The sequence below is a fragment of the Sitophilus oryzae genome, unplaced genomic scaffold (assembly GCF_002938485.1).
Source record: "Sitophilus oryzae breed Bouriz unplaced genomic scaffold, Soryzae_2.0 scaffold_2008_pilon_pilon, whole genome shotgun sequence".
Classification (NCBI taxonomy): domain Eukaryota; kingdom Metazoa; phylum Arthropoda; class Insecta; order Coleoptera; family Curculionidae; genus Sitophilus; species Sitophilus oryzae.
The window spans coordinates 1,419,536-1,438,633 of NW_022146734.1; the positions used below are offsets into that span (position 1 = coordinate 1,419,536).

The following is a 19,098-nucleotide window of genomic DNA, read 5'->3' on the forward strand; positions in this document are numbered from 1 at the left end:
AAAGAAATCAATTCCTACATTTTTCCGCACTTATTCATTTAATGCCTGTATAGAAGAAACAACTGATAATCAAAAATTTATCAGCGGCTGTTAATTAAGGCGAGTATATACCAAGCGCTGGCAAAGGTTAGTCTTGGGTCGATATTTCCGTATATAAGAAGAGTACAATGCGTTCATAATGTACTGAACAAAGAGAGAACAGTAAACACATTGCTAAACGTATGAAATAAACAGAGAAACTGTACACATTGCTAAGAGACGTGGAAGGGGATATAGCAGATTTGTCGCAGTTGACCGGTCGACCCAATATCGGTCGATAACAAAAAATACCTCTGTCAGTGTCAGTACTTTTCAGTGTTCAGCTTCACGACTTAATTACGTCTCGTGATATTTTATTTGTTTATTTATTAACCAGTCGTTGTAATTTTCCCTATAGCTTAAAATTTTTTAAGTGCAAGTTAGAAACACTTGCATTTTTGGTAAAAATAAGTGGAATTGAGTTAGTGTTCGACAGTCGTTGCGCTATCTAATCGAAATCTATTACAAATAACTGATTGTAGTTTTTTTCAAAAACTTTCTTAATATTTCTGCTATATTTTCTTCGCAGACTGTATGTGAAAATCTTTATAAATAAAAAAAGTTACACGATTGCTGAAAATTGCTATGCACTAAAAGTAAATGGATGGGTTATTTAAAATGTTTGAGTATTTTTTGTCAAGTACCTTGTCGAATTTTTCTTATTTAATCATATTGTAAAAGATCCGATCTTCAAAATAAAAAAAAAGTTTCTAAAGTGGTTCTTAAGTTATGGCGTGTTATGTGTTAAAAGTTAAGTTTTTAAATTATCGCGATTACTGACGTTTTTTCGTTATAAAAATACACAACTACGATATCACACCCAACAATACCATAACGATATCCTTATAATTCCATTTCAGATGCTCAGAAACATATCTAATGATTTTATCTAATTATATTTAAAAAAAGTATTTTGAAAATAAGTGGTTTATGGTCGTGATTTTACTTTACTTGATAGGGAAAGGCATACCGGCAACGCCGCAACAGTACACCGTCGCATTTTTCTCACTCCGACTTAATAAGATCCCTATGCAATTTACTTTCACACATGTAAATACCGACCCAAAAGTAACAGTTGCCAGCACGGTATGCATCACTCACGCGTCATTCCGTCACTCCAATCACGTCGAAGTACGATCTGTCATATCTGAAATATACCAATAAAACTGGTTAAAAAAATGACGGACGACGCATGACTAATGCATGTATACTCACGCTTATGGAATACATATAAGATAATTTAATAAAATAAACGTTCTCATTTCAAATTATTCTACAATTTACGACAAATCGATGAAAATCCTATTAATATTAAAATTTAGAAATTACGCCTTATAAAGATGTAGACAAAAATACGTAACCATTATTAGAAAAAGTGGTACATATCTACAGCATTATTAATCATTAAATATATATTTTTTCCGATACATGTACAAATTTCTCGAGAATGTACAAAATTGAGTTAAGTAACAGCAGTTTTTGCTAATAGAGAGAATGAAATTCCTTAGTCAAATTTAATAATTACCAATTATAAAGAAACAAAATATAAAGAAACAAGGAACTATTATCAGCCCTTTAAATATTTAATAATTCAAGAATAAATATAAAACAAAACAGTACCCAAAATGGTATATATTTAATTTTACATTTGGCAGAAAAATATATATTATGTATAAGAATTTTATTTATACTTTTATGTATATTTATTGAAACATCTTTGAAAAATGTTGAAATTTTTAAATAAATTTGAATTTCAACATATTTATATGCAACTTTTTTATTCCACCAATAATAATTATGCAGTTATTACTCCTGTTCAGAATATAAATACGGTCAACACTTTCACTTTCTGATAGATTTTCACTTCAGTTGTCCATATTAGCTATGTACATTTCTTAATTATGTTTTTTTAAAAAGTTCTAACTCAACTGTTAAGCAAGAAAAATCTAAGAAGTACACATAAAAAGTACCAACGCAAAAAGTAATAAAAATCAGTAAAATATACTATGTTATTCAAGTTGGCTAGTGCTATGAGGCTGATTTTCTTTTGCTTTTGTTGTGGCCCACTCTACGAAATCATCTATTAATACAGGCCAGGCACCTTCTTCGTCATAGTTGCTCATATCATCTGCTATTTGTTGAGCAAAGTCTAGAAGCAAATTCCAAGTATCTTTTGGTATTGATCTTTTATGATTTTCCTAAAAAAAAACAACAATTTGAAGACAAAATATCAATAACTCAAGTCTCAGCTCACATAGGGCCCAACTTGACGTGCGAGTGTCGTAACTCGGGCCCTATGTGAGCTAGGGGTTTGAATATTTTATGATTTTCCTAAAAAAAAAACAACAATTTGAAGACAAAATATCAATAACTCAAGTCTCAGCTCACATAGGGCCCAACTTGACGTGCGAGTGTCGTAACTCGGGCCCTATGTGAGCCCGGGCCCTATGTGAGCTAGGGGTCTGAAACTCGGAATGTAGAGGGCTCAAAGAGCATCTCTTCATGATATACAGGGTGTCCCAGGCTGAGCGTGCATTAGAAGTTTCTAGAGAACAACAATATATCGGACATTTTTTGTGCATCACTGTTTCACAACGAGATCTATCGATTAAAAATATTTTCAATATGGCGGCCCTTCCGGAAATACCGGAAGTTGACAGCAATTTTCTTATTTTAAATGGGTACCCCCATTTTTTATTACATATTTAAATTTTCTGTAAAATTTTATGAATTTTGAAATCAAACACTCTATACCTAACATTAACCGTTTTTGAGAAAAAAATATTAAAAATTTTTGGAAGAAAAAAACTGAAAGTCAAAAAAATCTGTATAGCCTAAACGATAAATTTAGTGATTACCACAGCCACTGTGGCCTAAAGAGAAGACATGTGGCTGTTTCAATAATTAAATTGTTCCAATGTCACATAATATTAGCCGTAGCTGTCATGGAATTAGCGATTAGAACATTATCATAAATCATTTTTTTCAAAGGGAAAATCACTTTTTTTATTTCACTAGTGAAAAGGTCTTTTAATTCGCTACTTTTTGATTATAGATGTTCCTATACCTAAAATAAATCGTTTTTAAGTTATTTAAGATTTAGTTTTAAAGGGTATATTTTTTTGTTTTTTAACCAGTAGCTTATATGTCTACTAGCGTGTACCAGCGACTTCGTTCGCGTCGAATTAATCATTTGTAATGGTGATGATAAAGCAAAGCAAGAATTTCCATTAACATACAAACTGGATAAAATTTTCTCACATTTTTGTCAGCATGGGAAAAAACAATATGGCGTTATTATTATATAACTTGGTAATATTTGAGGGGTAGTTTCATCTCGTTGGAATTTGACTTTCAAAAAATCCGTTTGCCAGAAATAAGCTTTTTACGTCAAGCAGTTTAAGCAGAATCGTGGTTAAGAAATTACCCAACTTTTTGGAACACCCTGTATGATTTTTAAAAAAAAATCAAAATATGTAAAAAAACCAAATAAATTATGCTTGTCCAAGCGTTTTCTCGAAAGACTAACCGTTTTTTAAATAACAAATATTGTAATATTTGAGGGGCGTTTTCACCCTCTTGGAATTTGAGATTCGAGACACAGTCAATCCGTTTCTCAAAAATCAGCTTTAAATGTCAAGCAGTTTAAGCAGAATCGTGATTACTCAATGGTCATATTTTATGAAACACCCTGTATAAATTTATAAAAAATCTTAAAATATGTAAAACAACAAAATAAAATATACGTGTTTAAGAGTTTTTTCCGAAAAACTCACCGGTTTTTAAATAAAAAATATTTTAATATTTGAGGGATAGTTTCACCCCCTTAGAATTCCAGTTTCGAAAAATCCCTTCTTATCGAACCTCTACACCCTAAAGTCAATCTGTTTTCCAAAAATCAGCTTTTTACGTCAAGCGCTTTAAGCAGGAGCGTGATTAATCAATGACCAGATTTTTCGAAACACCCTGTATACATTTTTAAAAAATCTTAAAATATGTAAAAAAACAAAATAAAATATACCGGTTTAAGCGTTTTTTCGGAAACTTGACCGTTTTTTAAATAAAAAAATATTGTAATATTTGAGGTGTTGTTTCACCCCCTTAGAACTGGAATTTCGAAAAATCCCTTATTATCGAACCTCTACACCCTAGAATCAACCTGTATGCCAAAATTGAGCTTCTTACGTTGAGTGGTTTGAGCAGGATCGTGATTAATAAGTATGTCAGTCACTTAAGGATTTTATATATTAGTATGGATAAGACTTTAAATGTCACGCGATGTAAAACTATATTTGGCCATGTCATATGTCATACTGCTATTAGCTATCACTAAAATATGAGATATATTTTTATAAATACACTTTGTAAAGTTTTACCAGTAGTATTTATAATATACGAATATCAAATAAACAGTTTTTTGACAGAAGGAAGTAAATTTTCTGACTTAATGTCAATGGAAGCTAGATAAAATCAAGAAAAATACGCTTTAAAACTAAATCTTAAATAACTTAACGACTTATTTTAGGTACAGGAACATGTATAATCAAAAAGTTTTCATTAGCGAAACAAAAAAAGTAGGTTTCCATTTCAAAAAAATGATTTATGATAAAAGTCATCACGTCTTCTCTTTATGACAAGTGGCTGTGGTAATCACTAAATTTGTCGTTTAGGCTATACCGAATTTTTTGACAGGCAGTTTTTTTCGTCCAAAAATTTTAAATAATTTTTTTCCAAAAAACGGTTAATGTTAGGTATAGAGTTTTTGATATCAAAATTCATAAAATTTTACAGAGAATTTAAGTACGTAATAAAACAGAGGGGTACCCATTTAAAATAAGAAAGTTGGTGTCAACTTCCGGTATTTCCGGAAGTGCCGCCATATTAAAAAAAATAGTTGATAGATCTCGTTGTGAAACAGTAATGTGCAAAAAATCTCCGATCTTGATGTTGTAGTTCTCTAGAAAATTCTAATGCACGCTCAGCCTGGGACACCCTGTATTGACGACGTTTCATGCACTATGAAACCCCAATATCAATTAATCAAATTAAAAAATCGTCCGATTTAAATTAAATTTTGTATGTCAATAGATTGGACCACGGCCAAGTCGACCGTGTACGACACGTGTCACAAGTCGTCCGATCGCGACCAAATTTGGTGGATAGGTTATATGAGCGACGCAACGGTGCACACGTTCCCACCTTGCAAATTTGGATACGACCGATGATTGAAAAAATAAAAAAAGCCCAACCTTATGGGCGATTTCGTGGCACAAAAGCTGTCCGAGATGTAGCTGGCGTTGCTGATGTAGCTGGCGCAGCGGCAACCTGTCCGAGATTTGAGATTTAGTTTAGTTCTGCGCCGCACAGTGGGGCCGATTGCCATTTTTGCGGCCAGAACCTTATAAAACAGAAGTTGCTTTTTTAAAAAGTTTTGATGACCATAGAATACAGAAAAGACCGAAATATTATATAACGCACAGAAAAAAAAATTGGATGCAGATCTGTAACCAGTGAAGGGCAGTAATGTCGAAGGTTTAGTTCTACCGTGTATAATAAATGCAATTTGTAGGTAAAATTTCTTGGTTAATTTTTGAATACAATTAATTTTTTGCATTTTTTATAAAAGTACAATACTACTTGACTATTTCTAGCTATATTTTGAAAAAAAAAACTTTTCCACTGATGCATACTAAATTAATTAATAAATTAGTATAAAATAAAAAATAAAATATGCTATTTAACCTTGAGTTTTGTTGAGTGCCCAAAGTTGCCCAATTTATTGGCTGATGTTTTTTGAAAGATTGGACATTACCCTTCAAGTATTTGTTACCATCTTGCGCAACTTTGCGCAACTTTAAAAAAAAATATTTTTAAATGTAAGTATGTCCCTGGTACTTTGAGTAATAGATACTATAGGTCTTTATGATTTATTTAGATTAAGTTCGTGTGATTTTAATAAAATCTGATACTCATGAATCGCCTGTAATCAAGCACATTGTTAGGGGATCCAAGAGTCCTAGACCCTTCAGTCCCACCCCACCTCAAATCTACAAATTTTGTGGGTTTTAACTGAATTAAGGCTTAGATCGAGGCTTAGATAATATACAATGTCCCCACTCCTTTTTTATCTTTTTAATGGAACAACATGGAGATTTGAAGTAAGGCAATATGTTTAAAAATATTGCGTTTTAGTCTAAATATGACAGTTTAAAATTTCAAGATGGCGGCTTAACTTATTAAAATATCCGCACGTAAATTCAAACTATGATATGTACTAAAATAATGAACCGATTTTAAAAATTTAAGCATTTATACAAATTATTTTTAAACACATAACATTACGATAAATTTAAAATCTTTTAGTTGTTCCAATCCAAAAATAGAAGGAGAAAAAAAATCCGGCACCCAAAACCACCCTTCCCCCGAAATGGTTATTAAAATTTTTGGAACCCCCTCATCATCCGAAATTAATTTTTAGATGCTAGCCGATATAGATAGGCACTTGAAAAATCTAGCCCATACTTTCTTGATTACGTGCCGACTACTAATTTTGAGACATGTGAGACCACGATTGAAAATAATTATTTTTTTACTTTTAGTACTTCTTTACTTAACTTGAATCCAAAAACAATATTTACTTTTTTATCAAAGTTGTTGGTTACATACGGATAACAAAATATATCAAACAGACCGATAAACAGACAGACAGACACACAGACATGCCACAAGACAAAAATATTCGAAATGGCTTGCAAGGCAAAAGTGTAAAGTTTTGTCATCCGGGTATTTTTTCTCACATTATATTGATGAGCTAATATGCTGGGTATATACGTGAACTATAATTTAATTAACTAAAATTTTGAAGATTGACTACCTAGAAATTCAATTAAGTAAAAACTGTTAAATTCTATATATTTTTGGTTGATTCATATATCTTTGAAGGTTTTGGCCAACGATTCTTCAATCGGCCCCACCGTGCGCCGCTGCGAGCTGATAGTCGTTTACAGCGCAGCGGATAAAGAAAACTGTACCGTAGTTCTGCTTTTAGTCGACAGAGTGAGTGGTTGCCGGAGACAGTGTTGCCAAAACTACTGATTAATCCGTAGATTTACGGATTTTGGGTACAATATGTTAGTAAAACGGATTTTCTATCATTAAACAATTTAATATAATATTACATGATTAAACAAAGAACGGCGTCAGAGTTGACTAGAAAATGAAAAATACTATTATTTAATATATAAAATATTATCATATATGTCAATAATCGTCATTTCCAAGCCAACTAAACGAATTTTTTGCGATCATACGACATATTCAGTACCTATAAAAGAGTTTTTATTTTTGTTGTTTATTCTATGTTAAACACGAATAAATTTTCAATACATAAACGCGGATTTTTCATCCAAAGATATTTTCGTCAAACGTATAACAGATATTACACATTTTAATATTAACACTGTCGCTTTCAGATCCACACCGACTTCGATATGCTTTCGCTGACCGAATTAGAGAAAATAAGTGTTTTATGCTTTGACCGCAGAGCGGTTGTTGTCTCCACCGTACAGTACTTGAGACGTACGGAGAAATCAAATTAGCTTTGCCACAAATTTGCCCATTAGGTTGCGTATCTTCCCAATTCTTTCAATCAACGATACGACACGTTTCATTTACATCTTCATCAGGGTGGGACTAACGATTTGATACTGAAGAAAAATGTGGGTCGATATCAGCATAATTGGGGACGGGCTACAGGATGACGCCCTCGACGTTTCGAACCGATGCACACACGGTAAAATGCTATCAGCACATATTATACAGATTATAAACTTATCGTCAAAAGCATTGTTTTTCGTGGTTCCAATTTTCGGAGACGCGCACTAGTTAGGTTACTAGATTGCGCACAAGCACGCCCACTTATGGCCTCTAAAATTGCGCACAGCGCCTGACCGGCGTTGTGACCGGCCCTGTTATTACGCTGTTTAAACGGGAGTTTATTTTTGCGCACAAGATAATTTACTCGTTTGCTCATCGTCATAAAAAACAATTTTCGTACCACGAATTAGGGAAGATTTTTATCTGTATACTTATAGGATACCTAATCTGTGCTATTAGCTTGACAAAAATCGAAATTAGAAATATTTTTTTTCGTATGTTCATCCACTTACTGACGTTCTTATAAAATCTGTGGACCTAATTTTAAATGTTAAATTTCTTCCGAGCAACTATAACGGCGCAAGCGCTACCGAAAGTTGATGGCATCATCCACACTTTCTGGGGAGAGCGTTAGCCTAGCACAAAGGTGGAGCGCAAAAGAGAGTGTCATTTACACCCAGCACATCAGTTTAAAAATTAATTATCATTATAGGCAATATAGCTACAGACATGTAGTACAATTAAATAGCATCCATATAATAAATTTGAACTGTTTTGAATGTAAATAAAATATATTTGAAACACGCTATTTCAGGTTTATTTTTTTATAATTTCGTAATTTTTTAACATATCTTAAGAACTGTTATTCTGATTTAAGCTGGCTTAAAAAAATGTTTCTTGTCACATCAAGCTATGCAGGCACATAAAATCTAGTATGTGCTAATTGGTGCTAATAATCTAGTTGGCGAAAATATGGAATGTTATGTTACAGTACATCTGCTGGATCTGTGTCTATGAAAGGAATGCAAACAAAAAAATTTAAATAAACAGCAATATATTTTATACGTCGATTTAACGAGTGCGTCACCGCAAATCGCTCCGCCCACTCATTTTATTGGCTACTTGCAAATTTGTTGAATTTTTATTGATGGGACGCGTCGTCTATTTTTTACGAAAAACATCGAGAGAATATCGTTTCCCCTATCACGGATACCCCGCTACAGAAGCTACAGAACGGACAGACGTACTGTACTATCACAAATTATATTTTTGACAATATGCTTCAAAAATTTTAAATTAATGAATATTCAGCTTTATTTTCGATTGATGCCCTCTAACAGACAAATAAAGCACTTCTGTCTAGAGGTAGGTAAATTGTGTGCCATTAACATCTTTTGATTTAAAAAATATGTAGTTGTTCAGGAAATATTGAAACTCCTTGTATATTTATTACATCTGCTTTGAAAAAAGTCTTATTTTTTTCTCAAAAAATATGCAATCTAGCGTTTTTTTACAAGGGACAAAAAATGTAGTAAATACTAGAACCATTTTACAAAAAAAAACGTCCTTGGTGGAACTGGAAAATATATCTACTAAAATTTTTTATGAAGTGGTGAGGGTAGTTTTCACCCTTCCCGTATTTTTCCTTGATTTTTGTGTCTGTTTTAAGTCAAATGTTAAAGCGCTTAGCAAAACATAGGCACCTCAAATCTCATTCAAATCAGAATAATGGTTCTTAAAATATCTTAAAAAATATGTTTATTTTTTTAAAGTTTGATGCCCCCTAACAGACAAATGATGCACTTTTGTATAGAGGTAAATTCTGTCCAATGTACTTATTTTGATTCTAAATATACATAGTAGTTCTATGTCAACGGAATATTGGGACACCCTGTATAGGTCTAAAGGTAAATGTTATGAACCATGTTCTAAGAATACTTAAACATCTATATTACCTGAAGAAATGTGCACCAGAGATCTAGAAATTTAAATTTTCCTTTTAATACTATGTTCCAATAGGCAATTGCCATATCTAAATCTAATCCTTTTTGATTTGGATTTTTAGCAAAATTAAAGGTAAATTGGTAAAAATCCTTAAATTTATAGCTGTCTTTTAACTCATTTTCTAATGTCGAAAGTCTTTGCTTTAACTTATCAATACTGTCACAACCTAACTCCGTCATTCCGTTTATAAATTCATCTCTTGAGAATTCGCACTGTGTGGCAGCCTTAAATTTCCAAGCAATTATCAGTACAAGTTTTGATTCCGGAGGTAAACCTAAATCATCGAGAAACTTCATAATACCATCTACAGTAATCTTGTCTGGTTCGGTAGGATCCTTATATCTGTTATATAAAGATTCTAATTTCTTCTTGTCTACGCTTCGGGGCTCCTTGTAATAAGCATCCGGGTTTTGAAAATAGTTGTCGCTAGCAAGGTCTAGTTTCCAGTCATTTTGTGTTAAACAATAAATTGCCGTGTTCTCACCTGTTTGAGTGAACGATATAAACTTTTTCACTTTTTCTCGTTGTGAGGACTTAAGTTTATGCTAAAAATTAGAAATTATTTATTAAAAATAGGTTAGAAAATCAATCAGTTTTGACAGATTCAGAGGATAAACATTTTCTTTAGTTATTTATCTTCTTTTAAGACAATTCTACATACCATTTTGAAAAAGTAATTACTAAGTAATAATTTGTTAATAAAAAGAAACCATTTGATTAGCAGTGCCGTTATTTTTTGGCTGATTCTATTCACAGTTTCTAAATTAACCTCAAAATTCTGCATAAACAACCATCTGTCAAAATGCGACTAAAAAACTTCTAAATAGTTCATGATTAAAACTGGAATCAAAACAATTAACAGTTATTAATTAAAAATTTGCATAAGTGTAAGTTGGTAAATAGTAATCGTAGAGAAATAAATCGATCGGTAAAAATTAACAAGGACTTGTTTATAGATAGTATGTTTATTAGACGTTTTCCAAATAGGTTAAAAAGCCTTAAATGTAAGCTATTCTCTAAAATAAATCTGCGATTTTATTCCAATGGACAAGTGAGAGTTAGATTTGCACCTAGTCCTACAGGTAATTTATTTATATTAATAAGCCAGTGTAAAATAAATGGACTTATTTTTTTTAATTTTAGGTTATTTACATTTGGGAGGTTTACGAACAGCTTTGTACAATTACCTTTTTGCTAAAAAGCACAATGGCGTTTTTATTCTACGCATCGAAGATACAGATCGAACTAGAACAATTCCTAGAGCTGCGGATAAATTACAAGAAGATTTATCTTGGGCTGGAATAGAAGTAGATGAAGGGCCACTGCAGGGTGGCTGTTCTGGTCCTTATATTCAATCAGAAAGGCTTCAGTTATACAAGTAAAATGTTTTGTTTAACTTTATTATTTTTTTTTTCTGATAATATGACATTTTAGGGATCATATAAAATTATTGCTCAACACTGGTTCAGCTTATCCATGTTTTTGTACTGAAAGGAGACTTAATCTATTGAGAAAAGAAGCCCTGAAAATGCAAGAGATACCTAAATATGATAACAAATGTCGCGACTTGTTAAAGGAGGAAGTGGAAGTCCGTATTAAAAAAGGCGAGCCGCATTGTATTAGATTTAAGGTTAGTTTTTTATTATTTTCGCATAAAAAATATCTTAGGGGTATTTAAGCTAACAGTATGTGTTTTTTCTTAAAACATTCATTTTGAAAATCACTAGAGAATTAAATTATGCAAACTTGTTAGCTGGCCTGTGTAGTATCCTATTCAATGATTAAGTTCCTATGAATTGGTACTTTAATACATCAATCAATCCTGATTTATGTTCTATACTAAAGTACAAAATCTTGTTATTTTTTATCTGAAAAAATAAAAACGTTATAGAGGTGAGCCACTTTTGAAAAACACCCGGTAGAATGAGTGGCGCGGCGGACGGCGCAGTTTGGTTGGAAGGGTTGGAAGGTCATTGTAGTGCTGGGGCATCGACGCTAAATATCGATGTGGATTTTTTTTAAGCCTAGGTTTCATCCATCGATTTCGGACATTTTTTTCGACATTATTACGTCATAAATGTATCATAGATTTTAAAAAGTTCCAATTTAACGGCTTTAAGTATGCATATTATTTTACGGATTTTTTGGTTAATTTTATATAGCTAGCTGTCCAATCAAAAACGTCCAAAGTTCGAATAATCGCTAATCATGTTGCATGCGTTGCCGCGTTTCAAAAGCGCGCTATAGTGGGCGCAGTTCCTTCGCAGCCGGAAAAAATTCTCTTCCCAGCGCCGCGCCGCGCAGCGATCTAGTGGGCGACAACCTTAATTCCTATTAAAAGTTCGTCTCTTGATATTTTGTCGATTTCGGCCTCCTTGATGAGATAAACGAAATTTTATTAATTTGCCTCGATCCAAGTCTAATAGCAACCTTTAAAAAAAATTAATATCAATAACCTGCGAAAGTTTTAATTAAGAACGCATTGATTCCTCATGAAAAAATATGAAAAAAGTTTGTATAAACATGGGTATGCAAATGCATAGTCTTAGAGTTACAGGATGTTAAAACTTTTTAAAATTAGGTTTTTTGTTATTATCTTAAATACCATTATTTTTTATTTGAAATTACTGTTGGTTGGACTAATAGTAATAATAACTAATAGAAATAATATTTAATAATAAATTATATAAAATATATAATTTATTAATTTTATTTTAATTTTATTAATTGTGATTAATAAAATTGTGTTTATCTCATCAAGGAGGCCGAATTCGCCAAAATATCAAGAGATAACTTTTAATTAGCATTAAACGGCACACACAATTTTGATATCAAAAGAATAAAAGTCAGTGGCGCACATGTTTTTTTTTGAAAAATATTCCAGTGATAACCCATATGCACGTCCTTGATTAATTTATCAACACTTTTTTAGCATTAAATTATGTAGCACTTTATATAACGTAGTAACTTTTAACCTCAAAATTTCATTCGAATCACTAAAAGTGCTTGGAAGAAATCTATAATAAATCAAAAAAAATATTAAGCTGTAGCTACGAAGCTAAGCAGAATCAGACCTATGTTGATATGAAAAATAAATCTTATTTTTACGTGAGGAATCTCCCCACGAGAGATGGCACATGTTTTTTGAAACACCCTGTATAAATGAGGCGTCAATTATCGCCTCATCCATTTTTTTTTAAATGGCCTAATGACATATATACAGGGAGACGCACCTCATTCGCCTCGGTGGAATATACGAAAACGGAAAGATGTAGGAACACAATATTTTATGGGTATATGTGGGAAGGCAATATGCATAATTTAAAATTATTTTGAATTGTACAGGGTGTGTCAGAACTAAGATCCATACCAAAGTTATATTTTTTCTTATAGAACATACCCGGTATTTTATTTCATTTTTGGATTCTTCAACATAAAATAAGGTATTTATTATAAGGGTTTAATATGTTTAAAAGCTTTGGTTTTTGAGATGTTTAAAGATATTTAAATATGCATGCTGTAATAAAAAAGTTTGTCAACACCTTGTACATTACTTTTCAGAATTAATTCTTGTGCTGACTTTCAAGCCAGAGAAATATACTTTACTAAAAAATTTGATTGCTTCCTTAAATGTATACAGGGGTATCAAAAATTGCTGGTCTATTTTAAATATTTATTTTACATAAAATAAGTCGAAGCAGATTTAAATGCTCTTTCAAACTATATTACACAGAAAAAAAAACTTGTGTAGATTAGATAAAATACTTAAGCACTATAGGGACAGACAAAACCTAATTTACCGTATCTAAATATTTTGACTAGAATTTCTCTCCTAATATAAATAACCCTATTATGTAATTTATAAAATAATTATTGTTAAGAATTAATAAACATTTTTGTGTTTGAAATGAAGTCGTTAGTTTTTTCAAATAAAATATTATGTACTACAAAAGAAAATTTAGTATAGTTGAAAACAGATGAAAAATATAGTTTGTGTGATAAACAAACGTTTTATCAAAAAATGAGGAGGTAATTCACTAAGGTACATAGGAAGAAGTACTAATTTAGAAAAATCGCATGTTGTAGTAAATACTTTTATTTTATCAAATACAAAATAAATGTGCTGGTGTACATAATATATTGGGGTGAAAAACTAATTTATCACCTACATTAGAAAAGTTTTTTACTAAACCAGAAAGTGAATTTGCTAGGGTAGATAAGCACACATGCGTACTTAGAGAAAGTTCTTATGTAGATTCAGGGTTTATGGTTATCCTTCAGTAACTTCTAAGCGAGGGAGCTTCCACCGTCCTGCTGGTTTTTCCTTTCGGATCTTTATTGTTGGAAAAATATAGGCCAGAAATTGCATAACAATCTTAGCTCTAGCGCCTAAAAAAATAAATATAAATTAGTAAATCTCGGATACTTCTCTATTACTTTATAGATAATTACTTGAAGAAATATCATCTGTCAGCTCGTTAGTAGTTTCTTTATTGCGTTGTCTTTAGAAAAGTTGCCACGACTTGCATATTTTATTTGAATAAATTCATTCCATGATCAGGGAAGGAAATAATTTTCCACTTGGAAATAATTTACTATTATAAGTACATAATATATTATTATACACAGTTATCTGCAAATTTTATTCGAGTAATTTCAGGAATGATTTTATCTAGAAAACATGAAAATTTCTGTATGGACGGCTATTGATAATTATGATTGGTGTATAAATAAATAAACGCTTGATTTAATTCTTATGTTTATAAATGTTCTTATGATTAGAACCGATGTTATATAAACCTGCCTTTAAATTTACTAAAAGATAGAATTCATGAGTTTTGCATTTATCGTTTTATGTTGCATTAGTCTTAAAATTAATAATTATAATAATTATTGAAATAAAATTGGAAATTACAACCCACAAAATCTTTCACGATTTCTTCGCGGTCCCACTCAATCAATAATCTTGTTTTTCTTCCATTATTACCTAATTACACATTTGACACAGTAAAATCAAAATCTATAATATACTTTTTAATATAGACTGGTTATTTCTATATCTTCTTCTTCTTCTTCTTCCTTCTTCATACTAGGCGAATCGCCTGTTTGGTTTCGTCGTCTCTACCGGTCAGACTGACAAGTTGTCGCTGCATCGTTTTCGTGGACGTCCTAAGCTTCTGCGACCTAGCGGTGATTTGTCGCGTGCAACTCTCACTATCCTTCTGTTGTCCATTCTGCTGATATGCTCGTTCCATTCTTCCTTTCTGCTGAGTACCCACTCATTTACATTTTCCACTTTGCACGCTCTTCTTATGCTTTCATTTCTCTCCCTGTCCAGAAGCGTCTTTCCAGCTATTCTGCGTAGTACTCTCATTTCGGTTGTTTCTAGTAGTTGTTTAGTTTTCGCTGTATCAGGTCGAGTTTCTGCAGTGTATGTCATTATTGGTCGTACCGTTGCCTTGTAAATTCTCGCTTTAGTCTCCACCTCAAAGTTTTTATTTCGCCATATTGTATCATTCAGGTATCCTGCTATTCTGGTTGCCTTCGTTGTCCGTTCTCGCATCTCTGCTTCTATATCACCATATCCTGAGATTTCTATGCCTAGATACTTAAACTTCATCTCTTTCTGAATAACATTGCCCTCGACTTCCAGTTTGCATCTTAGTGGTACTTTTGATGTCGTCATGCATTTAGTTTTCTGGGTCGATATTATCATATTAAGTGATTTGGCAGTGCAATTAAATCGATGTAATAAGCGCTGTAGATTGTTCTCCTTTTCAGCTACCAATACGGCGTCATCGGCATAGCATAGAATAGTAATTTCCTGGTCGCCCATACTGTATCCCTTCAGTAAACGTACATTTCCTATTATTTCGTCCATAATGATGTTGAAAAGAAGAGGGCTCAGGGAGTCACCGTGTCGGATACCACAGCCTACATTTATTGGTTCGGTCAGGACCCCGTTAATTTTAGCTTGAATTTGGTTCGCTTCATATATGTTTTGTATGGTTTTAACGAGGTTGTGTGGGATTTGCCTATTGTAAAGAAGGTGTACAACGTCTCTTAGCTGCACACGGTCGAACGCTTTTTCTAAATCAATAAAACACATATACGCTGGTTTGTTATATTCGATTGATTTTTCTGTTGTCTGTCTTATGACAAAAACCGCGTCTGTGCATGATCTGCCCGATCTAAAACCTTACTGTTCATCTGCTAAGCATGTTAAGTCGTTTATTTTGGTTGTCATCACTTTTGTCGTAAGTTTTAGTGTGGTGCTTAGAAGATTTATGCCTCTATAGTTTGAGGGCAGCTTCTTATCTCCTCTTTTAAACATCAAGATGGTGCTGGTTCGCCATTCATCGGGTATTCTGTGTTGGTAAAGAATTTTTTGAATCAGGGATGTTAGCTGCTGTATGAGACTTTGGCCGCCATATTTAAGTTATTCGTTTGGGATATCATCTTGCCCTGGGCTCTTCATATTCTTTAGCTTTCGAAGGGATGTAATTATATCGGCTGCCTCAATCTGTACGTTGTCGTTGGTCATTATTTCGGGTGTATTTAGTTCAACCTCTATTTCTTTTATTTGTATAGTTCTGTCAAGTAATCAATCCAGGATTGTTCCTATATATTGTAATATATAGACTTTGGTAAAACAATCGAATTTCTTCAATATATTAATTAAACATTTAAGACGATGCGAACGCTGTTAGATGGAAATAAATGACGCAGTGCCTAAAATCTTGACGAAAGGGCTGAAAGAAGTTACGATCTGTTTTAATTATATTTTTTATTAAGCGTAAAAATAAATAGTCTCCATTATTCCGTATCACTATCTGGAGTAGCTAAGAACCTTGTCTAATTCAAACATTAATTTGTTAATATAACAAATTATTTTTTCGGACACATAAGTTATGTTTTTAGATTGCTAGCGTGCTTTAAAACTTATCTAACTTAAATAATTTCACAAACGCTCGTCTACAAGTTTTTTGATTGTTTTAAACAAAATAATGTCTTACTTTAATAAAACATTGTGTTGAAACACAAACGATATAAAATAAATTTGAGTCAAATAAAAAAGTTTTCTGTCAGGTCTACACAAAAAGACAATAGTACTAAACAACACTTGTTTCAAAAGTTATTAGGTCCTATTTCGTTAAACTACACTATTAAAATTAATAAGCATAAACAAACGATTTATGTGTTTTTAATAATTAGTAAGTTGTATAATATAATTCAAATAAAGTTTAATTTGAGCGAGAAAATATTGTGTTAGAAGAAAAAAATGATTCTTGTGCATAACGTATCTAGTAAATTTGACTACTGCTTTATCTGAATCCAAAAACATACACATATAATTCAGTAAATTACTCATCAGATAATAAATCTTATCTAATTACTCCAAGTTATTTTTTTCTGTGTAGGGTTTCCTATACCTATCTTGCTCAGATTTTGAATAAAAAGCGATTTTTCAATAAAATTGCAATCAGGATGGCTGATTTCGTCATAGCAATTTTCTAGTGACACTTAGTAGCTCTTTTCAAAATAGACATTAGTTCGTGGACTTTACTTAAATTTATAACAGGTTATTTTTATTTAATTTACCTACAATAAGGTTAATAAGTAAGTAATGTAAACGCCACGAATGTTTGGGAGTGATTCATCGGTCGCTACCATGTGAACTAATCTGTTCAAGGTCACATGAAACTTAATTCCAGTGCCGTGGTGTTTAAAGTCTTCTCTCTCTTTAAATATAAATTCTCTTTCTTCCTCTAAAGTTCTAGGACTAAACTGGAATCCCTCTACAGATGAATTTTTCTTTGATTCACCAGCGTTGTCCTTGACAAACAAAATCTGTAACAAACGCAATATTCTTTCACAACTCGCAAGCATATTCGATCCTTGTGGCATGTTAGTTCCTCTCACTCTTCACCTAAAACTGATTATACAAGATTTCTGGAAGTTAGGTATAAATTGGGATGATCCTGCTCCCAATAACATTGCTACATCTTGGCATCAACTCGTTCAAGAATTACCTTGTATTTTCTCTCTCAAAGTTCCTCGATATTTTCTCACTCTCAAATATTTATCCCTGGAAGTACATGGTTTTTGTGATGCTAGTGAAAAAGGCTATTGTGCAGTAATTTATTTTAGGATAATTCTTCCAGATAACTCTGTAAAAACAAATTTTGTCTGCGCTAAAGGCAAAGTAGCTCCACTCAAAAAAATCTCAATTCCAAGACTGGAACTCTGTGCAGCCTTACTTCTGACCAGGTTAATTGATTTCGTTAGAACTTCTCTTTCTAATAAACTTATTAATGTTAGTACGATTGCATGGTCCGACTCGATGGTTGTTTTGCATTGGCTTAAAAGTGAACCATATAAGTGGAACACCTTTGTAAGCAATCGAGTTTCCCAAATTCAAGAGAAATTACCTCCTTCTTGTTGGCGTCATGTAGTCTCCAAAGACAACCCCGCTGATCCAGGTTCTCGTGGTCTTCAACCTAGCGAGTTACTCGACAATGCCTTATGGTGGGCGGGACCTCCATGGCTAAGCCACCGGAATCTTATTGGCCACAATCAATTTTACTTTCCTGAAACTGAAGAAGAACAACGAAAAGTTATATTGACATGTACTTCACAGCCCTCATTGTTTGATACTCTCTTTGAAAAGTTCTCTTCTTTCTCTAAAATTATAAATATTGTCACGTTTTGCAGACGCTTTCTCTATAATACTCGACATTCTAAATCTCGTAAAACCTCTCCTCTCTCGAAATTTGAAATAAATGAAACTCTAGAATGTATTATTAAATGTGTTCAATCACAATATTATGCTAGGGAAATTCTCTTAATAAATAATTGCAAATCTCTACCTAAATACTTAAGAAAATTGACCCCCTTTATCGACACCAATGGAATTCTTAGAGTTGGTGGTCGCTTGCGCAATGCTTCTCTAAATTTCTCTCAAAAACATCCCGCACTCTTACCCAATAATCATAAATTTACTACTCTACTCATAGAATATACTCATAAACTCTATTTGCATCCCGGTCCCCAAACTCTTCACTATATTCTCGCTCAACAATACTGGATTGTTTCTGCTAGAAAAACAATTCGTAGTGTTCTCTTTAAATGTCCTCAATGCTTTCGCGCTAATCCAGTAATGCCTCAGCCTCCTATTATGGGAGATATTCCTGCTGTAAGACTTTCTCAAGTAAAACCTTTCTCTGAAGTTGGATGCGACTATGGTGGTCCATTCTCTTTATTAAGATATCGTGCACGAGGTGCTAAGTCCTGTAAAGCCTATATTTGCTTATTTGTGTGCATGGCCACGAAAGCTTTGCACTTAGAACTGGTTTCCGA

The 19,098-nt window shown here is 32.6% G+C and overlaps 2 protein-coding genes across 5 annotated transcripts in view; one reads left to right on the forward strand and one right to left on the reverse strand.

The window, feature by feature from the left end:
- Positions 1 to 1,624: 1,624 nt before the first annotated feature.
- LOC115884003 (DCN1-like protein 2) lies at positions 1,625 to 10,542 on the reverse strand. 2 transcript variants are annotated; one of them, XM_030902435.1, is made up of 4 exons: positions 10,400 to 10,542; positions 9,690 to 10,283; positions 2,084 to 2,276; positions 1,625 to 2,024 (listed from the first exon to the last, which is right to left on the reverse strand). In XM_030902435.1, the coding sequence occupies exons 1-3, from the start codon at positions 10,520 to 10,522 to the stop codon at positions 2,088 to 2,090; spliced, it is 906 nt and encodes a 301-aa protein (XP_030758295.1). In that variant the 5' UTR covers positions 10,523 to 10,542; the 3' UTR covers positions 1,625 to 2,024; positions 2,084 to 2,087. The 2 variants fall into 2 exon arrangements, with proteins under 2 accessions (XP_030758295.1, XP_030758294.1); XM_030902434.1 differs by having other exon boundaries at positions 1,625 to 2,276.
- LOC115884002 (probable glutamate--tRNA ligase, mitochondrial) overlaps positions 10,535 to 19,098 on the forward strand; it is a 35,243-nt gene continuing 26,679 nt past the window's right edge. The window contains exons 1-4 of one of the 3 annotated variants that reach the window (XM_030902431.1): positions 10,535 to 10,625; positions 10,695 to 10,820; positions 10,882 to 11,116; positions 11,173 to 11,368. In XM_030902431.1, coding sequence (XP_030758291.1) covers positions 10,700 to 10,820; positions 10,882 to 11,116; positions 11,173 to 11,368 — 552 coding nt within the window. In that variant the 5' untranslated portion in view covers positions 10,535 to 10,625; positions 10,695 to 10,699. Of the gene's footprint in view, positions 10,634 to 10,694; positions 10,821 to 10,881; positions 11,117 to 11,172; positions 11,369 to 19,098 lie in introns of all 3 variants that reach the window. The other 2 variants (XM_030902432.1, XM_030902433.1) reach the window with 2 other exon arrangements.